Raw genomic sequence first — 19,576 nt, 5'->3', positions numbered from 1 at the left:
AAAATAATTTTTGTGCGACAAAGCATAATAATTAATTAATTAATAATTAATAATACTCTTAAAAAAACTTAATTCCTCAAATTTTTTCCTTAAAAATAATACAAAAACAGAATATTTTACAAATATTTAAAACTTTTTTTTTTTAATATTATGCTTTTGAAAACTATACAGCTACTAGAAGCATTAAATGTAATAAAATTATTACCAACAATATTATTTAAGTAGTAATTTAATATTCAATGTAGAAAAATAAATTTGATTGTCGATAATTTTAAAAATGTGCTTATCGTTTTCAAAATTCTATCATTACTTATAAAAAGATATGTGTATTCCATATTTTTTGGTGCTTTACAACTGTATATATAAGCGTTTTAATAAAAAATACATCTCGCATTTGAATATACTTTTTAAAAACGCAAATAGAATGTATAGTAATATAATCATATTTATTATATATATATATATATATATATATATATATATATATATATATATATATCATTATTATGTTTAATATATCAGTATTATATTTTATATCCGGCACATCTTTACTTTTTGATTATGTATTCGCTGAACTTTGACACGATGTGCATTGAACTGATTTTAATCAAATGTATAATTATACTGATTATACAATATAATTTTTTCGGTGAGACTTATTAAGATTATGAGACTGTTATATATATAGCGTGATTGTCACAATGATCACAATTGTGTGGTCACAAATGATATCTGATATAAATTGTCATCGTGTTAGTCAGTTTTATAAAGTTTTTAAAAAAGTTTTAGAGTCTGCTACTGTCAGTTTCATAAAAATTTTTTTAAATTGAACAAAATTGGTGAATATAAATTTTTCTTGTTTTTTTTCTCTCTCTCTTTTTTCCATATATATATATATATATATATATATATATATATATATATATATATATATATATATGCTAAATTTTTCATTGTCTCAAAAATGATTTTAAAAATCTCTCAAAGATGATTTTAAAAATTTCTCAATTTTAATACTCAATACACATATATGTAACTCTGTGTGAACTCTCTCTGAAGTGAAGTTCTTTTTTCTTTTCAGATTTACTAAAATTTATAGAAGATGGATAATAACAAGCGTTTCAATCCATATGTCAAAGTTGATGCTGGAGAAGAAATTGTTATCTCTGGCATTGCCGGACGATTTCCTAATTCTGACAATATAAAAGAATTTCAAGACAATATTTTCAATAAAATAGATCTTGGTTCGAGCGATCATCAACGTTGGACTAACTGTAATAATATTTTTTCTCAAAACTATTTTGAAAAAACCCACATATAATCATAAATAAATAAATAAAATTATATGTAAAATATGTTTTTAGGAATATTTTAGTATAATTATTATCTATCTATGACATAACAATATGATAATATTACTTATTGTATTATTATTATTATTTTTATCTAAATTATTTTAAATTCTAACAGATATCTATGACATGCCTCCTCGAATAGGAAAAATAAACAATATAGAAAAATTTGACGCGGAATTCTTTAACATATCGATCGAAGAAGCTGAAACGATTGAGCCTGGATCCAGAATGTTACTTGAGCACACCTATGAAGCAATTATTGATGCGGGTGTAAATCCTGCAGAATTAAAAGGAACAAATACCAGCGTTATCACAGCAACAAGTGTTTGTGATACGTATTTAGAAATAACATATGAAAAGCCTCACGTATGTGGTTTATATTGATTATTCAATAATTTAAATTTAATCAAAAATCGATAAAAAAACACGCATTTTTAAAAAGTATATATAAATACGAATATATTAATATAAAAAGATTGTTGAATATAGAAAGAAAACATTTTTAATATAAAAACTATATTGTAATTGTTAATAGATTGCTGGATTACCTATTCTTGGAAGCTCTAAATCCATGATAGCAAGCAGACTTTCTTATTGGCTCGGCATTACTGGACCATCACATAACATCGATACTGCATGTAGCTCAAGCCATTTTGCTATGGTGGAAGCTTATAGGATGATTCGATCTGGTATTTGTGACGCAGCTATTGTCGCTAGTATCAATTTGTGCATTCATCCTTTTGTAACTCATCAGTTTTTTTGTCTAGGTAAGTGAAAAATAATATTATTGTGTTCAAAGTTATTGTGAAATAATAAAAATATTGAGACAAAATTATGTTTTTTATATTGATTAAAACAAATATTACTATTGTTTTAGGAGTTCTATCTCCTAATGGCTATTGTAAACCTTACGATGAAGAAGGCGCTGGTTACATGCGTAGTGATGCGGCTGTAGTAGTATATCTACAAAAAGCAAAAGATGCAAGAAGAATTTATGCAACCTTCGTCTATGGTAAAACCAACTGTGATGGTTTTAAAAAAGAAGGAATTACCTTTCCATCATTTGACAAACAAAAAATGTTACTGGAAGAATTTTACGAAGAATGTGGTATCTCGCCTCTTCAATTATCTTACATGGAAGCTCATGCAACTGGTACTATAGCCGGCGATCCTGTGGAACTTCGAGCCATCGATGAAGCTTTATGCGCTAAAAGACAGCTTCCTCTATTATTGGGTTCAGTAAAGTCGAATATTGGACATTCTGAAGCCACTAGCGGTCATTGTCAAATTACAAAGGTGAGTTTACAACAAATTAAAATTAATACAACTATATAATCTAATGCGTCTTGTATTTTTTTTTATTTAAATATTAATTTGATTATTTATTATAATTACAAAAATTGCAAGATATTATTATAACAAATATATTTATCTCATAAAGGTTTTAATAGCGATGGAAACTGGTAAAATCGCGCCTACTATACATTTTAAACATCCACGAAAAGATATGACCGCTATCATTGAAGGAAGAGTAAAGATAATCACTGAACTAACAGAATATAAAGGTGGTTATGTCGGTATTAATTCCTTTGGATTTGGCGGTGCTAATGGCCATGTATTACTGAAATCAAATCCGAAAATAAAAGTCAATAATGGAGCAGAAGATAATTTACCAAGGCTTGTAACTATATCTGGACGTACAGAGGATGCAGTTAAAATTATATTAGATGACGTAAGTACATATATTACAATTTATTTCACAAATAATTTAATCTTTTTTATGTTCATCTCGTATATTATTACTGTTATTTTAAATTTTATATATATATATATATATATATATATATATATAAACTTTTAATTTTAATTAATTTTAAAAATAGTCTATTAAAATATTATAAAATAATTATTGCATACTTACTATAATAAATAATGATATTTCTATAGATACAAAGTCGGCCGATAGATGTAGAATATATCTCTCTGCTACATCGTATTCATAGCGACAATATAAAAAATCATCCCTACAGAGGATATATAATCGTCGGACCTAAAGTATCCGATGCTGATAACACAATGATTCAAATAAAACGCAATCTAAATATGAAAAGACCGATTTGCTTTATATTTTCTGGAATTGGATCTCAATGTCTTAACATGGGCAAGTAAATCAAATATTATATTATAATATAATATTTAACAATTGTTATTGATTGGCTTGATGAATCGTTAAGATGTAACATGTTTGTTTGCAATTAATGTTCAACAATTTTTAAATTATACACATATGTTGATGTTCTTATATACATATATGTTAGAATATAATAAAAATAATCAGTTTGCATATTTTTATTTCAAATATTTTTTTAAGTTATATTTACTAAATGTAAAAACTATTTTTGATATAAACTAAACTAAAATATAATAATGATACACTGCAGGAAGCCCGCGTAAAATAATGATAAGCAATTTTTAGAGATTTTATTTATGTATGTTTAAATCAATTATGTAAAAATATTACATTATTTGAAACAACATATGTAATAATATAATTATATTTTTGTAAAAAATGTAATTATATTTTTTTGAAATATTGGCAGGTCGAGCTTTAATGAAATTTCCAGTATTCACTAGAGCAATCCAGAAATGCGACACTGTATTGAGACCTTACGATATATTTATCACGGATATTCTAATAAATGAAGACAAACATATTCTTGACAACGTAGTCAAGTTATTTGTAGGCCTTACTGGATTACAGGTATAAACATATATGAACGAATAAAATATATCTATATATGTGTTGCAGGATTATTTTTCATACAAAGTTAAGTCTTCTTTTATAAAATTTAAATTAAAAGAAGCCTGTTACATATATAATTAAATTTATATATACAAAGCTAATATTCTAATATCTTATATTATATTATTCACAAAAAAAGAAAATGTTAGAAAATATAAAAAATTATGTATTTTGCAGATTGGAATAGTTGATCTTTTGACAAGTATTGGTATTATTCCTGATCTTATAATGGGTCATTCCATTGGTGAATTGATATGTGGATATGCTGATGGATGTTTGACGGCCGAAGAAACGATCACGATGGCATATTATGTCGGCTTGGCATTTCTTAAGTCAAAAATAATAGACGGCTTAATGGCCGAAATTAATCTCGATTTCAAAACTATAAAGAATATGTGTCCATCGGATATCGATGTAGCTTGTTACAATAGTTCACATAATTTTATTGTCAGTGGACCAACAAGCTCTGTAAGAGCATTCCTTGCTAAGCTACAGGTTTGAAAACGCTTAAATAATATAAATAATATTTATCATGCTTATAATTATGTTAAATTAAATAAATGAGAAAGTTTATTTTTATTTTAGAATGACAATATTTCTGTAAAAGAAATTTCCTGTGGACATATACCTTTTCATAGTCGATACGTTGAGCCTGCAAGAGTTAAACTTTTAGAATACTTGAATCAAATATTGCCACTGAAAGCGTCTTCTAGCTCAAAATGGATGAATGTGTTAAATGAGTCTTATGAATGGTTCAGCGCATCGCCAAAATCATGTCTAGCGAAATATTACACAAACCATTTGTTAACCCCGGTTTTATTCTCAGAAACTACGCGTTTTATCCCAAAGAATGCAGTAACGATTGAGATAGCGCCGTATGATATATTACAATATATTCTTAATGATTCCTTAGAGACAACAGTGACAAATGTCGCGTTGTATAAATTTTCTCACGAACCAAATATGGAAATATTTTTACATGGAATTGGAGAACTTTATAATGCAGGATTACAACCGCAGATCGCAAATTTATATCCGGAAGTTAAGTTTCCTGTAAGTTGTGGTACACCGATGATTTCTCATCTTATAAGGTAAATTCTATTTAATATAGCAGGATTTTTTTTTTATTAAAGAGTACAAAATAATAGAATCTCAAAAAATCGAATTAAAGTGCATTACTTTTAATCGTTCAAAACAATAAAGAAACACAAATTAATATTCTATACATTATTGAATTAATGGCATGCTTTGTAGATGGAATCATTCCAAAGACTACTATACGTACCGTTATATTGGACAAAGAAAACTTGACATTGGGGAAATAGTCATTACTGTAAATTTATTAGAGGAAGAGTTTTTATATATGAGCGGGCATGTCATTAATGGAAAAAATTTATTACCGGCTACAGGATATCTTTATCTGATGTGGCAGATGATCGGATGGTTAAAAAAGCAAAATCATTTCGATATACCAATTATATTTGAAGATGTCAATTTTCTACACTCTACAATTTTATCACAAGAAAATCCAGTCAATTTAATTTTTATGATTCAAAAAGGTAACCCGTGCAATTAAATTAAATTAAATTAATTTTATGAACTACATATATAAAAAAATAAAAAATTTTAATATAAAATGTGAATAAAAGAAAAAATTCAGTTGAGAAAGAAAAATTTGCCAGAAAAGATCTGTATCCAATAAACAAACTATTAGTAGTTTTGTCAACAGAGCAAAAAATGCCATATTGATTAACCATGTCTGTGTATAAGGCTTGTATTTTGCTGACAAAGTTTGTAAACATAGCGATAATCAAACTCTGATTTGTCAATCTATGATATATATATGTTGATTTCTATGATATCTATGATATTCATTGTGTTGATTTCTATACATCTTATTTTTATTTATATTATTTTGGTTAATGTGTTGCTTTAATTTCTTGGCAAACTTTGCTATATTTATGCAATTATACACACATGTATACATTTCTTTTCTTACTCTCTTAAACTCAATTAGTAAAAATGTTACTGATTAAAGTAGTGACAAGATTTAAATAATTTGTATAAAATATATGCAAATTATTTAAGCATAATCTGTGTTCACTATTTTCTTTCTACGATTGGAGGCCAGCTATATAATTTATTCTTTAAAATTTCACTATAAAAGAAACATAGCACAGAATTTCTTTTTTAAAACTGTATGTACAAGAAATCGATATTTTCATAGGAATTAAAAAATTCGAAATAATCGAAGGAAACAATACTGTCGTTACTGGAACAGTACGAATTCCAATTAATATTGAAAACGAAAAAATATGTACTACATTTATTGATCGAAATGACAATGACAAAGAGGAAATGAATACAAAAGATATCTATAAAGAATTGAAACTTCGTGGTTATCAATATACTGGCGAATTTCGTGGATTAAAAAGCGCGTCAATCACGGGAAAGAATGGTCATATTGTCTGGATTGACAATTGGGTAACATTTATGGACAGCATGTTACAGATGATGATTTTGGGACAGGATTCTAGAAGTCTCTTTGTACCAACAAAAATTAGTAAAGTGGTAATCAATCCAAAATCCCATATGAAACACATTGAAAAATTCTCAAATGAAGAAAAACGTTAGTTTTTTTTATAATATAATATATTACAAATAGACACAATATTTAACCGAATATTGGAAAAATGTATATTTAATATGCTATTGTGTTTTTTTTTATATTGCAGAAGTCCTTGTACAAAATTATAAGCATTTAAATATTTTGATATCTGGAGGAATAGAAATGCATGGTATTGTAGCTACGGCTATATCCCGCCGACAAAATGTAGTCAATCCCGTCCTTGAAGAATACAAGTTTGTTGCTCATCGAGATCTAAATGTAATGTCTTTGCAAGATGCAATAAGAATGTCGGTGCACATTGCGCTTGAATGTTACAATAGAATAAACGTAAAAATCATCGAATTTGTCGAGGATTGTGATAAAGTGATGGCGGAGAAATTAAATTGTTTATCTGTGAATACAATTTTAAATGATTTACCGCAAATTCAATCTGATATAAAACTGATCGCAAAACACGAGCAGTTCAAAGATATCTTTTTGCCTGACAATGTTTCTACAACAGAATTTGATAAACTGACAAAAAATGAAAATTGCTTGATGATCATTGGTTTTGGAATTTTAACAAAAAATAGAAACGAATTGTATGAACAATTATTGTCTGTCATAATGCCAAAAGGATTTCTTCTGACATTGGAAGAATTGGGTGCTATCTACGACTACTCATGTCTACATAAATATGGATTAAAAGTAATTTTGGAAAAACGCACTGACGATAAGACAATTATATTATTAAGAAAAATACACGATATTAAGAAGAATCAACAGATTGTGCATGTAAACAATTATGAATTCTCATGGATAGACAAGCTTAAATCATTCATGACTATAGAAAATGAAATTACAAATACGAGGATTATAGTCGTCGCAGAAGGAGACTTTGAATGCGGATTAATCGGTCTAGTCAATTGTTTGCGAAAAGAACCGGGTGGTGAAATGATTAGAGGTGTATTTATTCAAGATAAAAATGCGCCTACTTTTTCATTGCAAGAATTATTGTACATGAGGCAATTACAGCTGGATTTACCCATCAATGTTATACGTTCTGGTATTTGGGGATCTTACAGACATTTTCCATTACCATTAATAGAACCAAAACTAGTAGAGAGTGCTTATGTTTCTCAAAGGGTACGTTAAGAAGATTCGGTATTTAGGAAAAATTGCAATAATACATTGTAATATTTTTATTTATAAATTAAGTAATGGTTTATTGTAACTTCAATAGGATTGTAATAATTTGTTGTATATTTATTTGTTTATTTATTTTAGGTGCGAGGTGATCTCAGCACTCTTTGTTGGGTGCAAAGTAGGTTATCTTTGGCCAACAATGATGAAGAAAATCTGATAAGAGTAGTCTGTGCGTCTATTAATTTTAAAGATATCATGACAGCTAGCGGTAGACTTATTTCGACTTCCGTCGTATCTTTTGAACAGAATAACAGCTCTTTAATTGGAATGGAATTTGTTGGTTTTAATAAAAATGGACAAAGAATAATGGGGCTGTGTCTAAGTGGGTAAGATACGCACAGAGTCTCAATTATTATATTTTTAATAAATAAATTGTTTAAAATAATTTTTTTTTATTTAAAGAAGTTTTTGATAAAGTAAAAAAAGAAATGAAAGAATTGTTATATTTTGCATGCTACTTTTTATTTTTTTATACATAGAATATCATCCAAAAAAAAAATTTTTTTTAATGTAACTTTAATATAATAAATAATATACATTAAATAATTTTTTTTTTAAATCATTATTTTTAGCGGATTTGCAAATCTTTGCGTACCTATGAAACATTTCAATTGGATCATACCTGACGAATGGACGATGGAAGACGCCGCGACGATTCCTTGCGTATATAGCACTTGCTATTACGCTTTGTATATGAAAGGTAAAATGAAGAAAAGCGACAAAGTGTTAATTCATTCTGGTACGGGAGGCGTTGGTCAAGCAGCAATTCATCTTGCGCTTTACGAAGGTTGCGAAATATTTACAACGGTTGGAAGTAGCGAGAAACGAAATTTTATAAGAAAAACATTTCCCTCTATTCCCGAGGATCATATTGGAAATTCTCGAGACACAAGTTTTGAACAAATGATTATCCAGAAGACAAAAGGTCGCGGAGTGGATATCGTATTGAATTCTTTAGCTGAAGAAAAATTGCAAACATCCATCCGTTGTTTAGCGAAAGGTGGTCGTTTCCTCGAAATTGGAAAGTTTGATATGATTTCTAATAATCCTTTAGAAATATTTGCATTCTCAAAAGGCATTAGTTTCCATGGTATAACATTGGATAATTGGATATTTTGTGCAAAAAATGCAAGTAAAATCATATTGCGTAATAAAATAATAGAAGGGTTAAAGAAAGGGGCTATCAAACCGTTATGCAGAAAAGTCTTTGAAAGGGATGAAATAGAAACTGCGTTTAGATATATGGCTGCTGGAAAACATATTGGCAAGGTATGATCATATTTTAGTATACCTACAATGTAAAGATTAATTTGAATTGAAATACTAAATTCTCAAATGCACACAGTTTTTATTGTCGTGATTATCTTTAATATTATATGTAAATAGAAACTGTGTGTCTTCTGATTATCTGATATATAAATATATATATATATATATATATATATATATATATATATATAAATAGGATATATATATATTCAATATATATATATATATATCAGAATATAATGTAATGTTAAATTAATATTATTTGTAGATAATGATAAAAGTTCATAAAGAAAATGAACTTTTGGATACTCCTGTTTTTGCACATCCCCGGTACTACTGCCTGGAACACAAATGCTACATCGTTTTAGGTGGTCTGGGTGGTTTTGGTCTAGAATTAATTGATTGGTTAATTTTACGCGGTGCAAAAAATGTAGTAGTGACCTCGCGAACTGGAATAAAGAATGGGTATCAGAAATCGAGAGTAACGTTATGGCAATCTTACGGTGTAAATATACAAATCGTTACAGCTGCTGATACTTCGAAATACGAAGACTGTCAATCTATATTAAAATTTGCCGAAGAACAAGGTCCTGTGGATGCTATATTCAATCTCGCAGTTGTATTGAAAGATGGTATATTCAAGAATCAATCTCCGGAAGCATTCGAAGAATCCTTCGTGTCAAAGGCGTGGACAACAAAAAAGATGGACAAATTATCGAGAACAATTTGTCCTCAACTTCGACATTTTGTCGTTTTTTCCTCCGTTTCATGCGGAAGAGGTAACGCAGGTCAAACCAATTATGGAATGGCAAATTCCATAATGGAAAGAATTTGTGAAAGAAGAATGGAAGAAGGTTTACATGGTTTGGCTATACAGTGGGGTGCGATTGGCGAAGTTGGGCTTGTCGCAGATATGCAAGAAGATGACAAAGAACTCGTTATTGGAGGTACATTGCAACAAAGAATATCCTCTTGCTTGGACACATTGGAAGTATTTTTGCTACAAAATCGATCAATCGTAAGCAGCATGGTTGTTGCTGAGAAAAGAAATAATTCTGATGGAGCAACGAATCCACTTGAAGCAGTTGCGAATATTATGGGTGAGTTTATAAACAATTATTATGTTGTAAAAAATTCATAATAAAACATTTATAAGAAATAAATTTTTATTTAATATTATTAGGAGCACATTAAATTGAAATAACCGAGTGCATTAAAAACATTGCAAAAAATGTAATTCTTAATAATTGTTATATTGCGATTTTAAGATTAGATAAATATTTGGTTAAAATCACATCTAAATATCTAATTCTTTCTTTAATTTTTAAAATAGGATTGAAAAATTCAAATCTAGTAGCGCCAAATATATCATTGGCTGAACTAGGAATGGATTCAATGATGGCAGTGGAAATTAAACAGTTGCTAGAAAGAGAATTTGATATTTTATTGACAGCACAAGATATCCGAAATCTCAATTTTGCTCAACTTAGAGAAATGACAAATACATTCGAACAAGGAAACGTATACGATACTACTGAAACTAATACAAATGATTTGGATGGTTTCAAGATGTTGACTCGAAAACTTAAAGATTCAGACTTAAATCCTGATATTTATGTAGAAATGATTACAAAGAGGGAACTTCAAAACAAAATATTTTTTATACCAGGAATTGACGGTTCCGCAACTGTATATAAACTGATGGAACCGAAAATTAAATCTTTAGCAATTTGTTTGCAACATGGTGTACTTAATATGCCGGGTGTTACTAGTTCAATAATGGAATCAACAGCATATCTTCTGCCTGTACGAATTTATAAGATAATCTATTTAAAAGATTTATTTATACTGCTATTTGAACAATATTTAATTATAATCTTTGATACACACGAGCGTGCACGCACTCGCGCCTTTTTTACATGTCATTAAATAGTATGTTTTTTTTTTCTAGCATGTATTGCAGAAAATGAAAGATCAAAAAGAATTTCTAATTGTGGGCTATTCATTTGGATCTTTAATTGCCATCGAATTAACAAGATTATTAGAAGCTAAGAATTTCTCTGGCCGTTTAATACTCATCGACGGAGCTCCTGATCAAATGAAATTCTTGAACAAGACATTTTTTTATTATACCTCAGAACAAGAGTTACAAAATAATATTTTACTTCACTTAGCACAACTTTATTTTGATTTTAACAATGAAATAGTTAGTAAATTATTAAAAACACGTTATGACTTTTTACTAAAAAAAGTAAAATTTATATTTAACTGTGTTTATATATGTAGTTAGAAGAAAAAAGTATATAAAATAAGTCATTAAAATATGCATTAAAATGATAAAATAAATTATATTTTAACGAATTATCATATTATTATCTCAGTTTAAAATGCAGATTGTCATTTTCTTATTAATCGAGCAATATTATTTTTTACAGTTTACAATCGAGTTGAACAAGTACAATTCATGGGAAGAAAAATTAGAATTTGCTACTTCTTACTTTTCGGAAGAGAAGGCTAGTGTATTAAGTATTGAAAATCAGAAACATTTATGTTTGACGTTTTACGATCATATAATTGCTATACAAAATTATAATATAACATCATTGTCACGCCTTAAATCATCTATAATACTATTAAAACCCACACTTACATCATTCACTTTTATTGAAGAGGATTATGGTCTACGTAAAGTAAGTTTAATTAGAGCGTAACATTTATCATTTTAAGATTATTTTTATAAAAGAAAATTTTTTTAGATTACCGAAAATAAAGTGGAAATTCATTACGTGGAAGGTACTCATATCACTATAATGGAAAATGACAAAATAGCATCAATTATTAATGAAGCATTGTAAATTTAAGTAATATAACATATGATATGAATCATATATATATGATGAATCATATATATGATAAATAAGGTTTTATAGAGATAGATTAAAATTGGGAAATATATATTGGGAAATATATATGTTTATATTGTATAACTGTGATGGATATATGCGATATGCACAGTACGCAGATAAAGATATATATATATATATATATATATATATATATATATATATATATATATGCATATATATATATATATATATATATAAATATGCAAATAAAAAGCATCTGAATGTATAATGATTGTATTTAAAGTTTATTTCCCAAAAAATGCTATTTTTAGTAACATCATTATTAGATGATTATCTTTAATATTAAACAATTTTAGATTGTTATTTTTACTTATATTTTTTTAATAACGAAGGAAGAATTTTTTTCAAATTGCTGAATATTTATTAATAAATATCTAATATTAACATATCTAAATTTAACGATGTTCCTGCTGATCACATTTTAAATTGTCATAAATTATATTCCAAAATTATCAGAAGATTTATTGTTTTGCATTTACATATTTATGAATAGAAAAATACCATGCTTAGTAAATGTAGATATGATAGCAAATCTATCTATGGCTATGCATAATATTTTTTCTTAATGTGCCTTTATCTTGTTTTTTCAATAATTTATTAAATTTTAAAAAATGTTTTGTTTATCATTACATGTTCTATATTTCTATTATTACATAGTTATGTATTTTACAATGTTTTTAAATATAAATATTTTAATACAATAAATTACTATTATAATATTTTTGTTCTTTATTTTTTTTAGATTCTTTTATTTTCTTACTCAAACTGTCTCTTCACATGTTTCCTGTACAAGAAATTCTTGTGTATATATTGTTTTTACTACGTATATTTTTAATTTCAATATATGATGACAGCGCCTCTCGCGATGCAATTATAAATTATTTTACTAGACGATTTGATTTAAATGTACAATATTCCTCTCTTCATATTTTATTATCCTTGCTTCAAATCGACATAACTACACGCACAAAAAATAACCTCTGCAAATTTGTCGCTTCTTATTGTAAACTCTTTCTCTCTTTCCTCTTTCCGAAAAAATTCCATTAAATAAAATTAAGGAATAAGCACTTGTAATTTCAGTAAAATGTCTTTATTTGCAAGGCAGATATTTTTTAATTGTAATTGTTTTACTTTGCGTGAATATAATGCGAAATATCAATTAAATTATATATTTAATATTTTTTGCTTGCAGTTTCGAGAGATCGGCAATGTTTACGATCTGTCACCTGTAATTCCTACCTTCATCGATACCAATTATCGATAAAGTCTCAATCGAATGTGAAAGAAGCTGGTTTGTAGGAATATTTTTTTTTTTCTGCTTATTGTTTTTAAGAGTTAGAAGCATACATGTATTTTTTTCATATGTCATATAAATCATTTTCATGAAAGAATTTTTTTACAATGTAATATTGCTTCATTTTATATACATAGAACTGTTCAACATTTCAGAAAGCTTAGCGGCCCCTACGATAGATCCTTTAATACATCCAGACTTCTTTGAAGTTCATAAACTATTCACTGTAAAGGACCTGTATAATGCGAGGGTACACTATGGCCACAAGGATACCTTGTTGAACGAACACATGGAGACATTCATATTTGGTTCTAGATTAGGACACTTAATAATCGATTTAGATCAAACTGCTGAATTACTCAGACAAGCATTGAACTTTATTGCTCATATTGCTTTTCGAGGCGGTATAATCCTGTTCATTTCACGAAATCCCCAGACTACATACATAGTGGATAAAACTGCCATAGAGTGCAACGAGTTTTCGCATACGAGATATTGGCGGTTGGGTTTATTTCCTAATTCAAGGAATCAGTTTAAGGCCATGACACGATTACCTGATCTGTGCATCTTTGTCAATACCCTCGACACAGTCCTGGGTGAACATCAAGGAGTTAGACATTCGGCGAAAATGTCCATACCCAGCGTCGGTATAGTCGACACGAATTGCAATCCGAATCTTATAACATACCCCATTCCTGGAAATGACGACTCTCCATGCGCCATAGAACTTTATTGTTCATTATTCAAGGAAGCTATCCTAAGAGGTAAGAAAGCTCGAAAGTCAATGATGAATTTTAAAGACTCGACATAAATCTAGCAATTAATTTACGAAACAAATATAATGTATATATACAAAACAGGTCAAAATATATTTCTTTTCTGAAAATAAGATATTATTGTAAATATAATGTAGTGTCATAAGAAATAGGCATTTAATAAAATTACATATTGAAAATATTAATATATATTATAGCATAATATTAATACATAATTTCATATGGCATTACAAAAAGAACTTTGACAAAACACACAATATAAAAATGATCACCAATTATTATTAAACTATTCTAATGATAATAACAAGATTAGTCCTTACTGGAAACTTTAGCATCCCGTAATTTCATTAGATATCTTGTGCCCAGAGTCTTCACCAACCTTTGTAAAAATACAAAATTTAATAATGCAATTATATTAAAGTTGATCGAAATTCATTCGATTTTTTTATTCTTCGTTTTCTAGTTCTGTTACTGTGAACTTAATTTAATCTATAATTGCAATAGAATTTTATGTATAATTATATGTTATGTATTCTGTATGTTTTGCATATTCTGCTTTCTACGTCACATAAAATTATCAATAAAATTTTAAATCAAGTTTTGTTTCGCAAATGTCGAAGGACAATTTTGTTTAACAAATGTTTAACAAGATTTAAAAGTTATAAGGAAGAAATCGAATGAATTTTTTCAACTATCAATTTAATTACATGCAGTAAAAAGAATTAAGTGAGAGAGATATATATACCATTTTCCAAAATTCGGGAAACAATAAAGTATATAAATCAATCGCAACGTATTCGGTTTGGCGATCCATACTTCGTCCAACTTATTCGCAATCGCTACACCCATTAAAGTTGCGCAACGTTTTGCGCTAATTTTGTTTTTGTCTACTTCTGTGTTTATGCCGTATTTCTAAACACATAATATATTACAGCAAATTGGTTAAAGGTACGTGTAATTATATATTGTAATTAATGTGTAATTAATTAAGACACACAGATTATTCAATTATGTGTAATAAAAGAAAAAGACGAGCTGTCACAAAAATATTTTCAGAAAAATATGAGTAAAGTTGTAGGCTATACTCTATATAAATTTTGAAATATGTGTTTCACATGACATACCTCACCAGATTTCTCTGTGAAACTTTCGGCTAGAAAATTGGTCTGCACCGGACCCGGACAAACGATCGTCACATCGATATGTTTATCATGGTGGTCCAGCAACAACGATTTGAAATAACCCTGCAAATAATTTAATGTTATTATCTATTTCGAAAAGGTTTCGCAAAGTTATAAGTTATTGCATTCGGTCAATAAATGTAGCGTATATTGTTTAAAGGTATTTACATGCAATGCATGTTTAGCACCGCTATAGGTCCCTGACCTAGCCACCGGCAAAAAACCTGCAACGCTCGAGTTAATGACGATTTGACCCTCGCCTGTCTGTAAAAAGTGCTTAACCGCTAATCTACTCAAGGATATGATGGAAAATACATTCAACTCGAACATCTCTTTGTCGACTGCCATCTCGATATTCTCCCATTGTGCTCTTTGACTGCGACCGGCATTATTAACAAGTATATCCAACTGAAATATATAAATACATGTCGCAATAAGGCTTTTTTTCGAATCGCGAAAAAATTTTTTATATTAACGTGAAATCCGTGAAAGTACTTTGCCGAATTTCTCGATCACGTGTTGGAACGCTTTCTCGTGCAAATCAAAATTGAGCAGGTCCAAAGGGTATACTTCCACATCATTGTCGCTCAAGTATTCGTTTTCTAAAGAGAAATAAAAAAACGTTTAAGTTTAAAAATCTCAGCATATCTTAATAATACGGTTTAATATCTCAAACTTTATGAAGAAAAATCGTTGATTTGTTGGAACGAATGTATTAGTCTACCTTCCAGACATTTCCTCTTCACTTTTTCTAAGTCGTGGATCCTCCGAGCGGACAAGATTAATTTACAGCCCGTTTTGGCTAGCACATAGGCTAATTGCTCTCCGATACCGCTGGACGCACCTGTTATCCATACGACTTTGCCTTTCAATGAAACTGTAACAACACGAAACAAAACGATATGGAGAGATTCGTTTATACATTCAAGCTTCTACTTTAGACGATCTATAAGTAATAGATTTTACGAGACAGAATTTTATTTTTGTATAAAAAAAAATTGTTAAAAATATATATGTAATAAATTATGTATATTATATAAAGAGAAAAAAATTTTGTCTCGAATTTTCTTCTGTCATCAATTATATAGATCGTGTGTATAAACAAGCATTCTTTATTTAATTCATCTAATTTACAGCCTTCGAAGAGAAAAGTTTCTTGCCACTTTTTAAACCCGTATAAGACTAAATGCACTTACCTACAGGCTTGCCGAATATCTCCTTCAAAGCGAGCAATAGATCGCAATCCAAAATGGAGGGAAAAATGAGATAGGCGAGATAATAAAGTAGAGTTAGCAGACCAACAGTTGCGAGAAAAGCCATACTATCGCGATTCGAAAAATTATCTCTGTGAACAAACAAACTGAAGTTAGTATTATATTATATAATAATAGATATAGATTTTTAAATATAATTGTTTTTTTTTTAAGTAATTTTTGCGACGCACATCTCAATCGTTTGCTCTACACACATGAAAGAGACGAAGATAGTACGAATATATCTGTCTTTGCATGTAAGATTGCAGCTCTGTCTATCACATCACGCAACTAATCTACTGCTCTGTTTTACTCTTCAGCCTCGATCTCGCACATACACATATGCACAAAAATTTTAGATTGCATTAACTTTTTTATAAAGCTTCTAAACTCATTTCTCTAAGTTCACTGATACTCTTTGATGAAATGCCAAGTCGGATTGTTACTGATTAGGCACGTGCAGATTACAAATTTTTTGTATTAAATAAATGTTGACGGCAGAAGCCGATAACTAAACTGTAATTTTGTAATTTTTTTTCACTTTTTTTATGAAATCATATCTACCCGAGTACGTTATTATATATATTTTAATTATGGAAAAGGATTTATCGATATTTATAATAAACAAAAAGATTATGCACTTTAACTTAATATTCGCGTTTTGATCGGTGAAACAGACCTTAAGGATCCCCTTAAAAAGTTCTGGGATTAATAATCTTTGAGAGAAAATTATGTCTTTTGAAAAAATTTTATTCTCTTATAATATTTCTTTTTTTTTCTTTATAAATGTAACTTTTTCTATTTTCTGTATAAATATTATCATAATAAATGTGATGAATATTTGCATATAAATCAAATCCAGAAGACTTCTGATTTCCGGTATATGATAACGTAGCATATGATAAGATTATGAGTCTGAATAAATTTTAAAAATTTTTAGCTATAGCTCTCATTATTTATTAACAAACAAAAATTTGCCTAAGTAATCTTCAGTGAATTAAAAAATAAAATTGTCAAATGAAATTTATAATTGCAAGTTTTTCCAATTTTCGCGCCAAAATGAAAACTAAAAATGTAATGTAAAGATTATAATCTTAAGATTTTTGCAGTATAAAAGAATATTTTAAATTTGATGAAAAGAAAATAATTTTAACTAACATAATTTTAGCTAACATTAGTTGTACATTTACTACATCGGTTGTATATTCTCTATTATTATGACAACTGCGAAATAAGCGTTGGCACGTTATTTAAAATGTATAGAAAATTAAATTGAACAATATTTTTGTCTTTACCTTCTAGCATTAAAATTTAAATATTTTCAATGCTATAGGAATGTTCAAGTGTCATATTTTATCTAAAATGTTTCTTACGAACATCTTGCATTATTCATATTTGTTAAAAAAGTTTATGCTTCTATTTTTATTTTATTTTTCTTATTAGTTCCATAAATTATTCATTTTTACAGATAACGTTGAATGTATTAAAATAATACTGAATTTATATATCTGATTTGAATGTACAACTACATGCCGAAATTAGATACAGATAATTATATTTTCAATTATTATTTATATTGCAATATGTTACAACGCAAAATTATTTCTATTATCTTCTGGATGTAATAACGCCTTCAAAAAACGATAAAACACTTTAAAAAATGATTTATAATTAGTATTCGGGTTTAATTGTGAATTTTTCACAATATTTTATTTAACTAAACGTAAAAAAATATAAAACAAATCAAACCGAATCACCATTAAAGTATTCTTTACGATTTTAAGATTGAATTATACTGATTAAATATTTTTTCATATTTGATATCTATTTTTTGACAAAGGAATTAATTTTTATTCTAGTATGATCCAGAATTACCTAATAAGTCCCAGTACCAAGTCGAGCAAATAACACTATCTTGAAAGAAGAATGTTTTCCTATTTATTTATATTAAAAATCTCTCACTTGCAGCGACGTGTGATAAATTTCATTTGCCCTTCCTTCGACATAAAGTTTCTTTATAATTATACTTTTTTTTCGATTTATATGTATCCTTCTTTCTTAATATGTATATTTTTACTCGCTTTTTTCAATTCACAAAAAAACCAATTCACTGTAGATGGATAGAGGAAACACATGACACGCACACGATGGCTGATGCGTGACGACTTCGCGGCAGACCTCAACGAGATTAATGTGGGAGAAACGAGCACCAGCTACACGCTACACCGAGCACCCACCACCCATCGAATGAATTCTAAACATGTGCTGATTAAAGCCATAAACTTACGAAACTTATAGATAGTGTCGAAAGGAGAATGATATCTCGAAGTTCCAAAGTTCGATCAGTCGATTTCTTACAATATAAAGTTGATTGAAATCTTTTTCGAATTATATTACCATGTGCGATGTTGTAATATTTAAAACTGATTGCCGCATCTTATTTCTCAACCATTTAAGCCAAAAGTTAATAAGCATATTCGAAGAATGACTTCATTGAGAAATTATTTAAAACAGGAAAAATTTGTTTCTCCTTTAATAATGTTGCTTCAAACTCTGAAATTATATATTTTATTATATACGAATATATAATATTTTCTATAAACTCTTCTCTTTTTTTCTAATAATATACAAGTTTTATTCCGTTTTTATTGTGCATACTGGAACATGGATATAATACAAATTTAAGGATATGTATTTTAGAGAGAGATTATGTTGTTCGGGCAATTTCAGAAAAGAACTTGCTTTCCATTCGAAATTTTACTTTGAAAATCGAAATTTCCTTATTATTAATTCCTATTTCGTTTATCTAACATTGCATTTGTATATACATATACAATAGATATAATCGCGATAAGAATTTATTACATATTATGTGTGTAGCTAATTATAACATTGAATTAGATG

General features: G+C 28.2%; 3 protein-coding genes across 5 annotated transcripts; 2 read left to right on the top strand and 1 right to left on the bottom strand.

Moving 5' to 3' along the window:
• Positions 1 to 1,102: 1,102 nt before the first annotated feature.
• On the top strand, positions 1,103 to 12,096 carry LOC126856464 (fatty acid synthase-like). Its single transcript, XM_050604979.1, has 19 exons — positions 1,103 to 1,274; positions 1,471 to 1,721; positions 1,891 to 2,122; positions 2,233 to 2,651; positions 2,797 to 3,087; positions 3,303 to 3,516; positions 3,956 to 4,116; positions 4,336 to 4,653; positions 4,744 to 5,249; positions 5,413 to 5,717; positions 6,386 to 6,787; positions 6,894 to 7,912; positions 8,054 to 8,298; positions 8,545 to 9,241; positions 9,510 to 10,341; positions 10,575 to 11,047; positions 11,193 to 11,447; positions 11,677 to 11,931; positions 11,998 to 12,096. The coding sequence occupies exons 1-19, from the start codon at positions 1,103 to 1,105 to the stop codon at positions 12,094 to 12,096; spliced, it is 7,146 nt and encodes a 2,381-aa protein (XP_050460936.1).
• A 1,025-nt stretch (positions 12,097 to 13,121) lies between these two features.
• On the top strand, positions 13,122 to 14,427 carry LOC126856493 (28S ribosomal protein S2, mitochondrial). Its single transcript, XM_050605035.1, has 3 exons — positions 13,122 to 13,286; positions 13,361 to 13,459; positions 13,618 to 14,427. The coding sequence occupies exons 1-3, from the start codon at positions 13,253 to 13,255 to the stop codon at positions 14,271 to 14,273; spliced, it is 789 nt and encodes a 262-aa protein (XP_050460992.1). The 5' UTR covers positions 13,122 to 13,252; the 3' UTR covers positions 14,274 to 14,427.
• LOC126856487 (dehydrogenase/reductase SDR family member 7) lies at positions 14,409 to 18,926 on the bottom strand. Of its 3 annotated transcripts, none has more exons than XM_050605026.1 (8): positions 18,817 to 18,926; positions 16,616 to 16,764; positions 16,144 to 16,296; positions 15,915 to 16,021; positions 15,588 to 15,827; positions 15,363 to 15,482; positions 14,984 to 15,150; positions 14,409 to 14,617 (listed from the first exon to the last, which is right to left on the bottom strand). In XM_050605026.1, the coding sequence occupies exons 2-8, from the start codon at positions 16,737 to 16,739 to the stop codon at positions 14,548 to 14,550; spliced, it is 981 nt and encodes a 326-aa protein (XP_050460983.1). In that variant the 5' UTR covers positions 16,740 to 16,764; positions 18,817 to 18,926; the 3' UTR covers positions 14,409 to 14,547. The 3 variants fall into 3 exon arrangements, with proteins under 3 accessions (XP_050460983.1, XP_050460981.1, XP_050460980.1); XM_050605024.1 differs by having other exon boundaries at positions 18,548 to 18,925; XM_050605023.1 differs by lacking the exon at positions 18,817 to 18,926 and adding an exon at positions 16,864 to 17,025.
• Positions 18,927 to 19,576: the final 650 nt, after the last annotated feature.

The sequence above is a fragment of the Cataglyphis hispanica genome, chromosome 19, assembly GCF_021464435.1.
Source record: "Cataglyphis hispanica isolate Lineage 1 chromosome 19, ULB_Chis1_1.0, whole genome shotgun sequence".
NCBI lineage: Eukaryota > Metazoa > Arthropoda > Insecta > Hymenoptera > Formicidae > Cataglyphis > Cataglyphis hispanica.
This window is presented reverse-complemented; position numbering and strand designations above follow the sequence as displayed.